The following is a 13184-nucleotide window of genomic DNA, read 5'->3' on the forward strand; positions in this document are numbered from 1 at the left end:
CACACACACACACACACACACACACACACACACACACACACACACACACACACACACACACACACACTTAATCAATCTGCCTTAGAGTGGACACTGGACAGACACACAGGGCTTAGCTGCACCTCTAGCTGGCTGGCTGGATATAGACATGCTTCATGTCCTGTGTGGACTCCGTGACCTGCGTCTCATTTAGAAACAACTACCATACGGACGCTGACCAGAGCATGGAAAATAACTGAGGCATTGATTGATGTCTGGAAACAGAATATAACTACGTAAATGGTGAGTAAGAAGTAGTTCTAATGTAGCACCACAAATGAGAGAAGCATGGTGGGGGTGTGGGCGTTCACATAGATTTTCAGGATGGAACGCATTTTCTCCAAGTTTATATTTTTACTTGATTAATGTCATTATTAGTCAGACCAACTCAACACTACTGAGCCCTATAGGACACTACTTGAGGCCCTTATAGTACACTACTTGAGCCCTATAGGACACTACTTGAGCCCTATAGGACACTATTGAGCCCTATAGGACACTACTTGAGCCCTATAGGACACATACTTGAGCCCTATAGGACCCTACTTGAGCCCTATAGGACACTACTTGAGCCTATAGGACACTACTTGAGCCCTATAGGACACTACTTGAGCCCTATAGGACACTTACTTGAGCCCTATAGGACACTACTTGAGCCCTATAGGACACTATTTGAGCCCTATAGGACACTACTTGAGCCCTATAGGACACTACTTGAGCACTATTAGGCTGCAGTCAAAAGTGCATTATAGAGATAATAGGTTGCCATTTGGGGGACACAACTTTCTCACAAAGTTGCAATACTGCTGCATCTGCGGCAACAGAAGAAGAGGTCCTTTGACTCTAAAGTCAGGAGGAATACAGCATGTTGGACACAGCGGCCATTTTGTAGATACTGTACCATCACTGATAGGGATATAGCCTCAGGCATAGAGCTCTTCTGCCTCAGGTGTTCAGAATGTAATGCACCGTTTGGAGGGTACAAAGAGTTAACATRAGGTAAATGAAAGATAAGACTTGGACACGAGACAGCATACGGAATTCAACGGGACATTACTTTATTCTTGGTCAGGCAACCACCATCTCAATCAGTTTACGTGACAGAGAGGAATATATAGACACAGGTCAGGCATTACTAATCAATGATCATCAACTCGAATTTTAACTCTTACAAGAATAAGACCATGCAGCAAAACAGTAGTGATTCATTTACACCACACTTCTATCTACATACATCTAATCTCTCGCGTGTACAGKTGCATGTACCATAACTGGTATCGTATTGGGACGCAACGACTAACAAGGAACATTGTCCTGGTGCGTTGGTTTTTRGTCACTGACCATTTGGACAAATCATGATTTCGCAGGTACTTGCATCTTTCCAATCTCAGAAGAGGAGGGGACATTTGGCCCATAGACTTGCCCGCAACTTGCGGAGAGAGAGAAGGGTGGGGCAACCGCCTTGCTTTCGCCCCTCTTTCTGGTAACTTTTATAACACATCTCCCCACAGGACTTGAGCATCAGACGCAACTAGGCAATATTTTAGTTCTGTGTTTCCGAGATTAAGTAAGCGAAATACATATCCCGACAAACTGTTTTGGAAATTGACTAGGCTGCAGTCGAGGTAATTCGAAAAATCATCTTCTTATATTTTGAGTGGAACATAAACACTGATATTGTGCTGGAGATAATGAATAAGAGGGTAAAAAGTGGTGAAGTGTCCCTTTAAACTGATTTCTAATATGAGATCTGATCTCTATATAAACTGTTAAAATAAATGGGGCTAGCTGATGGTTGTGAGATGGACGTGGGTCTCTGTGACCTTAAATAATTGAATTGAGTGAAACTATAATTTATGGACAATCAATGGACAATGACGAGAGGAGGGAGAGGYGGGTAGGAGTGGAGGAGAGGGGGTAGAGAGAGGAGGGTGTAGAGGGTGGTAGTGGCAGGAGAGGGGCATACAGGGGTAGAGCGGAGGCAGAAGTGGGGGGTGGGGGTGGTGTTTCAGGGGATCTAATCTAGGAGTTATGAATGATTTAACAGGGTGATGAGATGACTAGAATGACAATATATCTGATATCGCTAACTGGTAGCCAAATACATTCACTCAGGCTTTGGACATATTTAAAGGACTGAATGCCACATTGCTAAAATAAAGAGTGTGGTGACTGTCTGATTAATTAAGATGAAAACATAGCAGTGTTAAAGTCCTCAAATTAAATCCCTGTGATTTATCCCACACCTCTTATTTTTCTCTCCAATTTTTTGTTCCTCAACCCACCATCAGGCCCTCTATCTTTAATTAGTACCAGGGGAACGAGAGAACAGGGAACGAGGGATGAGTGGATGAGTGGCCTGTCAGTTTCACTTTCATTATTTATTTATCTATCTGACGTGTAAGCTGACTCGTCCGCGTTGTGACAGTCTGTATCCCAAATGGCACCCTATTCCCTTTATAGTGCACTACTTTTGATCGGTGCAGGGCCCAAAGGGCTCTGGTCAAAAGTAATGCACTATGTAGGGAATAGGGTGCCATTTGGTACACYCACTGAAGGACAGACATTTCTCCAGTGCTCCTCAGCGCTTACATTTAGGAGATATTTAAGTCCTGGAGTATAATACCAAATGGCACCCTATTCCTATGGGCCCTTTATATAGTGCACTATATAGAGAATAGAGTGCCATTTGGGAAACAATTCTGGTATATGATATCGACTAATTTTACTTTCCTTTGGCGAAGACCGACGGCAGCACACTGCCACTTGTCATTTGGCTACGGCTTATGGGAATACAAATATTAGTAGCTGTGATTTGAAAGTGTAAATGGTGATTTTAAAGCACGACTTCTCTTTAATGAGGGAAAATATTTTCTTAGCTATATTTTGCTGCAGTGTTGCTGCGGCCTATAGGTACATGGGAATGTGATGTGAATTGAAAGTGACCGATGTTGTATAGCAAAGGTGAAAGTGAGTCAATTAGTGACTCTGAGATAATGGTCAGTGGAGATGTGTTGTTCAGACAAACACACATGCACGCACAAGCACACTCTCTATCTCTCCTACCTGTCCGTTCTTCTTCAGGTCGGCCCACATGCTGGTCCCGTCTCCACCTCTCATCAGAACATGGTAGGTGAAGTAGTAAATACCTGGTAGAGGACAGGTGAACTTCCCAGTACTAGGCTCATAGTAGTTCCCTACATTGGTCACCACATCATCAAACTTCAACACCTCGCTGCCCTCATGCTGTTTCCTTAGCCCTGCATAGAAGGCAATCTTAGGGCTGTAGAAGGAGGGGACGTAACCATTAGGTCCAGGGCCGGGAGGCCCCTGTGGGCCTGGCTTGCCTGGTTCCCCAGGGGGCCCTGGGTTGCCCGGAGGACCAGAGATCCCAGGGACCCCGCGGTACCCCGTTTTCTTCCGCCCAGGGTAGTCCGGTTGGGGAGACACGGCTGTCAGCTCCTGGCCTGGTTGGGCAGTACTATATGGATCACAGACCATTCTGCAGCTCCCCAGCATTTCATAATGGGTCCCCCCTCCYCCACTTCCTGGGTTAGCTCCTCCACCTTTTGCGGTGTGGACCAACAGAGGGATGGCGATCAGGAGGAGTAGGACCATGGCCACGCCCACGGCGGCTCCGATGACACACTTCCAGCGGCTGAGCCGAGAGGCGGCCAGGGTCAGAAAATCCTCCTCCCCTTTAGACGGAATGGTGCCGGGTGCCAGGTTGGACTACAGAGAGACAGAATATGAAAGAGTGGAAGGAGGGATGGGTGAATGAAAGACTAGAAGGAGTGTATAGAGAGGTTTGGCTGCTGTATGAATGTGGTGCGCTCAGACTAGGACCACAGGCAGCCAATAGAGAGGGTCCGTTGAGACACCATGAGTAGAATGTGGGCGAGAAAAGGAAGATGGCGGACGGAGAGATCAGTGACGAAGGGAAGAGAGGAACAACAGGGGACAGGGGGATGACGAAGGGAAAGGGGCGGTGAAGGAGCAGGATTTAACTCTTTTAAAATCAGTGTTCAGACAACACTGTGTTGTAGTTCATCTGGACAAAGATCTGGCTTGGATTGTGTTGGATAGGTTATAGAAAACATCATTTATTTCATTAAGCCTCTTTCACCCGTTTTTTCCCCAGTTCTTGTCTTCCAGAGTTCTTATAGTCTCTGCTTTGATCAAATTCCTTCTCTTTTATGTGCATCAAACATCAACTAAACCCAGCCCAAGAGAGGGTACAATAGTTAAACTTATGACATCAGAACTTATCCAGAGCTCAATTCAGCTAATTATGTGCTAATTATGTTGGCAATTGTTTTTTGTTTAATAAAGAGTCATTCACAGTCTCTTCTTAAATAGAACGCTTCTGCTTTACTTAATGTCCCCCTAAGAAGGACTGCATCTCACCTAATAGAGGTGTCTGCACTAAATGTGTCATGGCTGAGAGGGAAAAGATGGGAAGAGAAGGAAAAAATAAAGTCGATGTGTTCAGAGTTCCCTTCCTGTCAGAATAATTTTWGTCCTCTGTGTTTAAAGGATGGCAGTGGTATTATAGGGTGTCCTGGTCTAATTGGAGGGTGCCGGGGAGAGAAACCAATAAAATCTTTATTTTGTGATCCAAGGTATATTCCTCTATTCTGGGACGCACAAAGTCTGTGGAAAGATGAAGGGGAAAAAATACATTCATATAGTGTTTATATTTCTATTCTTTGATATTATACCATCCAATTAATATAATTATGCAATCTACAAATCAAACGCTCCTTGAGGTTTGACACTGACCACTCTCATTTAAAACAACTGGTATTTTCTACATGGAGGACACTGATTAATTTTCGGTCCTCTTTTCAGATTTGATAAGATAAATGCACAAATAAGGCAATTATTGAAATCGTTTATGAGGTCTTACTAGGTCAAAATCTGACAAAATGTAGTTTTATGTTCATCCCAAGCAATCCCTAAATACTTACTTAACAGCATTTTTTTAAGGAATTTAATTCACTTCCAATTATCAAGTAATGATATTTGTTATATACTTATCGAAATATTAGTAGCTTATAGGTAGCCTACAGTATTTGTATTCGTTTTTATCACTGTTCAGAATATGTCTCACTCTCTCCATGATAAATCTGGGGAACGGACACATAAAATCAAAAAGCATGCACTGCAACGTATTGTTACTCACTCTCTGTCTTCCTACTGTAATGAAACTGGAGTCAAGAAGATTTCWCCACCAGGCGTTTTTGAATCGAGTGTATCCAGGTACGAATCCTCCCGGTGCGATGAGACTCCGCGAACAACTTCGCGTGTCAAATAAATAGCCGAGGGCGCGCGCACTTTTAAGCAGGAGAAGCCCGGGAAGTAAAGAGAAGGAATAAAAAATCAATCCTCACCACCACTTCTACGGTAATTTCCCGTTTCGACTGAGATCAGTACAGTGCGGTTACTTATGAAGTCCAACCCGAAGTTGCTAGAAATGTTTTTTTGTCGCCCTCGTTAGCTTGTCCAAGTTGCTGTTGAGTGTTGAACACTGAGCATCCTTTTGTTTATAAAAACCGAGTTACTTTGAGGAACTGATTTTGTTCTATGTCCAACAAACCGCGTTAAAAAAGCTCCCACTCCCTCCCCTGTGTAGGCAACACCTGTAAGATCTCTCTCTCTCTCTCTCTCTCTCTCTCTCTCTCTCTTTCTCTCTCTCTCTCTCTTTCTCTTTCTCTCTCCCACTCTCGCTCTCTCTCTATCCTTATGTTTTTGATTGCAAGCATTTTATTACAAAATATAGCCCTTGGGCTATTATAGGGGAAAATAATGAAATGTCTTTTATATGGAAGCCCATTCCCACCTCCAATTATAATTTTTTTATGTCGATACTATATAAAAATTTCGAGATACTATCTAAAAATGGCAAGATACCAAGTTCAAAGTTTGAGATACTTTTGTATATATAGTGTATGTGGACACCCCTTCAAATTAGTGGATTTGGCTATTTCAGCCACACTCCCTTGCTGATAGGTGTATAAAATCGAGCACACAGCCATGCAATCTCCATAGACAAACAGTGGCAGTAGAATGGCCTGTACTGAAGAGCTCAGTGACTTTCAACATGGCACCGCTATAGGATGCCACCTTTCCAAATCAGTTCGTCAAATTTCTGTCCTGCTAGAGCTGCCCCGGTCAACTGTAAGTGCTGTTATTGTGAAGTGGAAATGTCCAGGAGCAACAACGGCACAGCCGTGAAGTGGTAGGCCACACAAGCTCACAGAACGAGACCTTTGAATGCTGAAGCGAGTAGCGTGCTGAGTGCTGAAGCGCATAGCGCATAAAAATCGTCTGTCCTCGGTTGCAACACTCACTACCGAGTTCCAAACTGACTCTGGAAGCAAAGTCAGCACAATAACTGTTCGTCGGGAGCTTCATGAAATGGGTTCCATGGCCGAGCAGCCACACACAACCCTAAGATTACCATGCGCAAATGCCAAGCGTCGGCTGGAGTGGTGTAAAGCTCASCGCTCTGGAGTGATGAATCACGCTTCACCACCTGGCAGTCCAATGCTGAATCTGGGTTTGGCGGATGCCAGGAGAACGCTACCTGCCCGAATGCATAATGCCAACTGTAAAGTTTGGTGGAGGGGGAATAATGGTCTGGGTCTGTTTTTCATGGTTCAGTCTAGGCCCCCTAGTTCCAGTGAAGGGAAATCTTAATGCTACAATATACAATGACATTCTAGACGATTCTGTGCTTCCATCTTTGTGGCAACAGTTTGGGGAAGGCCCTTTCCTGTGTCAGCATGACAATAACCCTGTGCACAAATTGAGGTCCATACAGAAATGGTTTGTCGAGATCAATGTGGAAGAACTTGACTGGCCTGCATAGACCCCTGACCTCAACCTCATCAAACACCTTTGGGATGAATTGGAACGCCGACTGCGAGCCAGGCCTAATCACCCAACATCAGTGCCTGACCTCAATGCTCTTGTGGCTGAATGGAAGCAAGTCCCCGCTGCAATGTTCCAACAGTGGACACTACGTAAAAACTAGAAAACTAGAAAACAACTGCGATGGACAATAGAACTAACCCTGCATAAATCAAGCTCAGCTCTGTTAGTTCTTTTATCCATTCACAGTTGTTGTCTATTTTTTTTTTGTTACAATATGACCTGATTAGAAAAATCTGGTCCCATCATAGCCCATATAAAACCGTTTTACAGCTGCTTTATTACCATGTCACACCCTACAGCTAGGGTTCTGAGTTTTACCTGGTTATGTTAACCTACCAGATTAGGGAAAACTCTGGGCCCCAGGAAAACCCTCCTGTGGTACCGCCTCTGAAATCACCACAAAATGTTACAAATTAAGTTAAATTTGTACTTATGTTACTCAACATTTTTACTAACTATCTTGAAATGTTGAGATAGTATCGACATAAAACAAAAAATGGTGGCAGAGATGGGCTTCCATAGTTTTTAACCATTTTTCTTTTCAAATAGGACACAAAATAAATACCTATAATTTGCCTGCTTGTTAATGCTTCTCTACAACTACATCACATGTCCTTAACCCACCTGTTGTTACCTGTTGGTAAGACTTCTGTGGCAAAACCATTAAATGGTAGGCACAATCCTGCAAGAAAGAGAGGTAGAAGGAGGAAGAAACAAGGCGAGGATGACTAAGTATAATTATTGTTGTACGTATGGGTGAGGAATGGAGAGAAGACACTAAATGTTCCCTAGACTTTTGTCTGAGTGACACACACACACACACACACACACACGCACGCACGCACGCACGCACGCACGCATGCCTAGACTATTGTCTGTCTGTGTGAGTCGCTTTCTCTCGTTATCAGGCCTCATTAGGAAGAGATACTGAGCCACACAGAGAACTGTTCTTCTCTTACACACACACATGCATACACCCATACACACAAACACACACTTTTTTCCAAGATCCATGTTTTTGCTCTCCGTTCTTTTTGTTATCAGGTGTTATTATAGTTATATGATAATAAAATAAATAACTTCAAATAATTGCAATAATAGTAATTTACAGTAACTGCATCTCAATTGCCCAATTCATTCACTAAACAATTGTGGTCAAAACAGTATAGGGACATAGTTGTAAAATAAATGTATGCATAATTATAAAGGTATTCGTATATTTAATGGCTTTAATAACTTGTTTTTAAATGCAGGTTTTACCTCTGTATCCCCCGAGATTTGTGTCTCTCTCCATGACAGGCGTAATCACACCTCTGCATGTCTAAAGTTTATTGACTGAGATGGGAGCTGGTGGGAGGCTCTGGGGAAATACATATTGATGATGACTCTTTTCATCAATTGCCAATCGTTCTACCTCTATCCCTCTTTCTTTAGATATGACCACTGTCAAGGGAGCGAGGGAGAAGCCCACCAGAGAGAAAAAAACAGAAGGTAAAAATTGTGCCTAACAAGCGTTAAGCTTTCTCGCTATTAGCCTACTGAATATGTCAAAGTCTAGGACATATGACAACGTGAGACTAGATTCGGATGGAACGTTAAGAGAAGGAAAAGGGTGGGTGTGAGACTAAGCTAGATTAGGTTCCTAGAGCTCCATGGGGTAACGTTTGAGAACTTAACATGTGCAGTCCAGTCCTATCCAACACAGGTATGTGTTGTGTTAAATGGTGTGTCAGTCTCATTTTGTGGCTTGGGGAGTCTGCCAGTGCCATTAAAACCATTAGAATTCTACAACATTACAACATAATAGAACACTCCTCAGAGCTCTAGAGGCAGTCTCAGTCACCGACAGGACAACAGATAGATAATCATGGCCAGCAGTGAGAGGCAATATAGTCCGAATTGGATTTTTAGGGGCTGTTAAAATATTACTGAGCTCATTAATATTGAAATTTGCATATGTCTCTGAGCTGTCTGTCTCTCTCTCACTCCCTCCTTCTGTCTTTCTCCCTCCCTCCCTCCCTCTCTCTCCCTCCCTCCCTCTCTCTCCCTCTCTCTCCCCTCCCTCTCCCTCTCTCTCTCTCTCTCTCTCTCTCTCTCTCTCTCTCTCTCTCTCTCTCTCTCTCTCTCTCTCTCTCTCTCTCTCTCTATGCTCTATCTACCCTTACTTGTCCTTGTTAGATTTGTATTTATTGTGAGAGAAGAGTTCCTTTTTATTTCGCGTTATTGAGAAGTGTGCATCCATGCTTCTGGTAGCAGAGGTGTGAACAGGACATTCCATTTACTGTAGCTAGGGTCGGAAGACATTTTGAGTTGTTTGTTTAATCGGCCTCATATATCGTGGTGCAACAGAGGAAATCTCTCTCTCTCTCTCTCTCTCTCTCTCTCTCTCTCTCTCTCTCTCTCTCTCTCTCTCTCTCTCTCTCTCTCTCTCTCTCTCTCTCCCTCTAACCAATGATTTAGGCTCAGTCGTTTCTCTCCTCTTTGTCTAAAGAGAAAGAGCAGGAACCTATTTTATGGTCACATAACTCATGGAATATTTCTCGCATTTGTCTGTGTGTGCTTTCTTGACTACACTACCGTATCACGATTTGAATTTAGACATTGTGAGAATTCAAGGCTCGTTTAATATTTAATTGAAGACGATATCAGAACCTCTATTTCAAAGAAGCAGGCCACAGAATGCAATAGTCTTACAACTTGCATTGTAAAGACAAAATATGCAAACCTGCTTGATGATACAGCACGAGGTAGATTTCAGCGAGAACGTTCCACATATTAGATCAGCATCACTGTGAGTTCCAGTCTGAGGGGGATATACGGATGGTGTTGGAGAGATGGGTGAAGGGGATGGTGAAGGGTGGAGTGATAACATCAGAAGGATGGTTGTTGGATCCCCTAGAGGCAGGTCACAGCTGGATGTCTGATGGCCACCACTGCTACTCCCTAGGGTCCCACTCCTCAGCAACACAGCTACCCACAGCTCGAACCACACTACCACTAAACACAGATCCAACTATCTAATCCTCATCCACTGCCAGGGGGACAGATAGCAATCAATCTGGGGGTCATTAGGATACAGGGGATACAACGGCTTCTACAGGGTTGTTTGAGGACAGGCCAGAACGACACACATACATGCACGCACACACACACCAAACGACGGACAGGAGAGAGTTATTACTCAATATAACGATTGTGGGAGCGGGGGTGAGAAAGAAACAGAACGTGGGACATCTATACTACAAGTGGTTAGTGACAAAAGAAAGTAAGTCATGGAAGGCATGACCTGACCTCCAAATAAAGATGGAGAGGATGTCTTGCCTAACTTTGATATGGTGTTAGTTAGAAATAGGGTCAATACCTCCCAGTTTGGTATGGCCTCTCAACAATGAGATCAACGGTATGGAAGGAAAGAGAATTCTTAAGGCAGGAAAAGGGAAGGTATACACTTGCCCGCACAGCACGTGTGTGTGTTTGTGTGTGTGTGTACAACATGTTTGTGCTGTGCTGTTCCATTAGACTTTGATTAGGAGGCCTGATGCAGAGTGACAGTGTGCAGATTGAGTTGCACAGCCACTCTCATTCTCCCTATTAATAATACCAGCTACACGCCCTGCTCTCTCTCTCTCTCTCTCTCTCTCTCTCTCTCTCTCTCTCTCTCTCTCTCTCTCTCTCTCTCTCTCTCTCTCTTCTCTCTCTCTCTTCTCCTCTCTCTCTCTCTCTCTCTCTCTCTCTCTCTCCCTTCCTCCCTACACACTGCTGGCCCAGACCACATTTATTAATCACTATTTGTCACCTGTCCAATGCTCCACTCTCGCTCTCACTTTCACTCTCTCTTGGTCTCGGTCTCTCACTCTGTTTTTTTAACTCCTCTTTCTTCAATCGCTCCCTGTCTCCCTCCTGGTCTGTCCAGTTATCCCTTGCTTTCCGCCTCTTCCTCCATTCCAAGCTCTGAGACATGGTCAGGCATACTGAGAGATGTTCTACTCTCTCTCTCTCTCTTTAAGTCCACATACATTTTTGGTAATTTATTTTTTATTTTTAAAGCTTTCCTATTTATATGACATAATTTACTGCCGCATTGTCTTTACAAAAAAAGTATAATGTATAATGAATACTTATATTTCTGAACGCTATATATTTATATACATATATATTTTTTACACCAGATACAAACGTATACATATGAACAACAACTTACAGACGCACACAAACAATGACTACATCTCATCTGCCCAGACCCACATGATCACACCCCCATCCCTAGTGCCTGTATGATTGTTTGCCACTTGGCCTTAAATTGTACTAATTCGTTTTTTTCTCCCATTCTATTTCAATATTTAAATAATAAATCATTTTATTTTTCCATTATGTTAATGATGGCAGAGTGATTGATTTCCAGGTTGTTAGTATACGTTTAAAAAGATGAGTGATGAGAAGAGAATCGTCCAGCCCATTGGGTGTCTCACTACAACCCCATATGACACTACACCACCATATACCATGTCTTGAAATATGCAGACAGACGGAATAAAAGTAAGTTTACGTCGTAAAACTTATGACAGACAACTTTCTAACTCTGCCCATAACTTTTAGACTTTATAGCATTCCCAGAATGCATGGTTTATTGAATCATTCTTAGTTTTACACTTAATAAGACATGACTCTGCCATTGTGCTGTAGAATTTGTGAATTTTGTTTCTTGTATAATAAATTCTATACATTAGTTTATACTGGATTAAGCATACATTTTCCTTAACTGTAATTTTGTTAGTGTCACGTTCTGACCATAGTTCTTGTGTGTTTTACTTGTTTTAGTGTTGGRCAGGACGTGAGCTGGGTGGGCATTCTATGTTGTGTGTCTAGTTTGTCTATTTCTATGTATGCCTGATATGGTTCTCAATCAGAGGCAGGTGTTTGTCATTGTCTCTGATTGGGAACCATATTTAGGTGGCTTGTTTTGTGTTGGGGTTTGTGGGTGGTTGTTTCCTGTCTTTGTGTTCTGCACAAGATAGGACTGTCTCGGTTTTCACGGTTGTTATTTTGTATTTTGTATAGTGTTCACGTTATCGTCTCTTTGTTATTAAACATGTTGAACACTAGCCGCGCTGCGTTTTGGTCCTCTCCTTCATCTCAGGAAGAAAACCGTTACAGTTAGTTACGCTTCAACATTCCTTCAATCTTGTGCCAACATCAGTTATTTTGAAGTCTTGGTTCCAATAGTTTATATTTCTTTCTTAGAGATTGTCAGTTGGATATGCTCTCTGCAAGGTTTTGTATATCTTACCTATCATATGAACATTTTCTGGCTCAAATAAGATACCCTCAAGGAGGACCGACTTTAGAAATCAGTGGAACGGCCGGTGGAATTAGAGTATGATAGCTAAGGAAATGGAGAAGATTCTGGCGTTTGATTGCAAATATGCAGAGGGAGTTGAAAAGAGAACACACAGAAGGCTGTTTATAAAACACCTGTCTCTGGATTACATCTTCAAACMAAGGGCAACCATGGCAGGGAGAAGCGTCCATCCATGTATACAACAATCCAAKATTTKTTTTTGATACTGTCGCAAAGCTAACTAAAAAGCAGCATTCCCCAAGTGAGGATGTCTTTCACTTCAGCAGTAATAAATTCATGAACTTCTTTGAGGAAAAGATCATGATCATTAGAAAGCAAATTACGGACTCCTCTTTAAATCTGCGTATTCCTCCAAAGCTCAGCTGTCCTGAGTCTGCACAACTCTGCCAGGACCTAGGATCAAGAGAGACACTTAAGTGTTTTAGTACTATATCTCTTGACACAATGATGAAAATAATCATGGCCTCTAAACCTTCAAGCTGCATACTGGACCCTATTCACCAACAAACTACTGAGAAGAGCTGCTCCTGTCCGGCCCTCCTCTATGTTGAAATAAATAAGACGGCTCTCTATCCCCGGATGTTACCAAACTCACCACTAAAAAGTGGCAGAATAAAGCCTCTCTTAGAAAAAGCCCAAACACTTGACCAGAAAAATAATAAAAAACTATCGGCCTATATCGAATCTCCATTCCTCTCAAAAAAAAAAAAAATGAAAAAGCGCTTGTCGCACAGCAACTCACTACCTTCCTGAAAGACACAACAATGTAACTACGCAAATGCTTCCAGTTCTGTGGTTTAGACACCCTCATAGCACTGAGACTAGCACTTGTGAAGGTGTAAATGAC

At 42.8% G+C, this 13184-nt stretch overlaps 1 protein-coding gene across 1 annotated transcript in view; it reads right to left on the reverse strand.

Annotated features, from left to right (window-relative positions):
- The window catches only part of LOC111976536 (complement C1q-like protein 4), a 35641-nt gene extending 29880 nt beyond the window's left edge, over window positions 1-5761 (reverse strand). The window contains exons 1-2 of the mRNA XM_024005434.2: window positions 5225-5761; window positions 3106-4692 (exon numbers count right to left, since the gene is read on the reverse strand). Of these exons, the coding sequence (XP_023861202.1) occupies window positions 3106-3657 (552 nt within the window). The 5' untranslated portion in view covers window positions 3658-4692; window positions 5225-5761. The remainder of the gene's footprint in view (window positions 1-3105; window positions 4693-5224) is intronic.
- Between the last annotated feature and the right edge of the window lie 7423 nt (window positions 5762-13184).

This window comes from Salvelinus sp. IW2-2015, linkage group LG17 (genome assembly GCF_002910315.2).
Source record: "Salvelinus sp. IW2-2015 linkage group LG17, ASM291031v2, whole genome shotgun sequence".
Classification (NCBI taxonomy): domain Eukaryota; kingdom Metazoa; phylum Chordata; class Actinopteri; order Salmoniformes; family Salmonidae; genus Salvelinus; species Salvelinus sp. IW2-2015.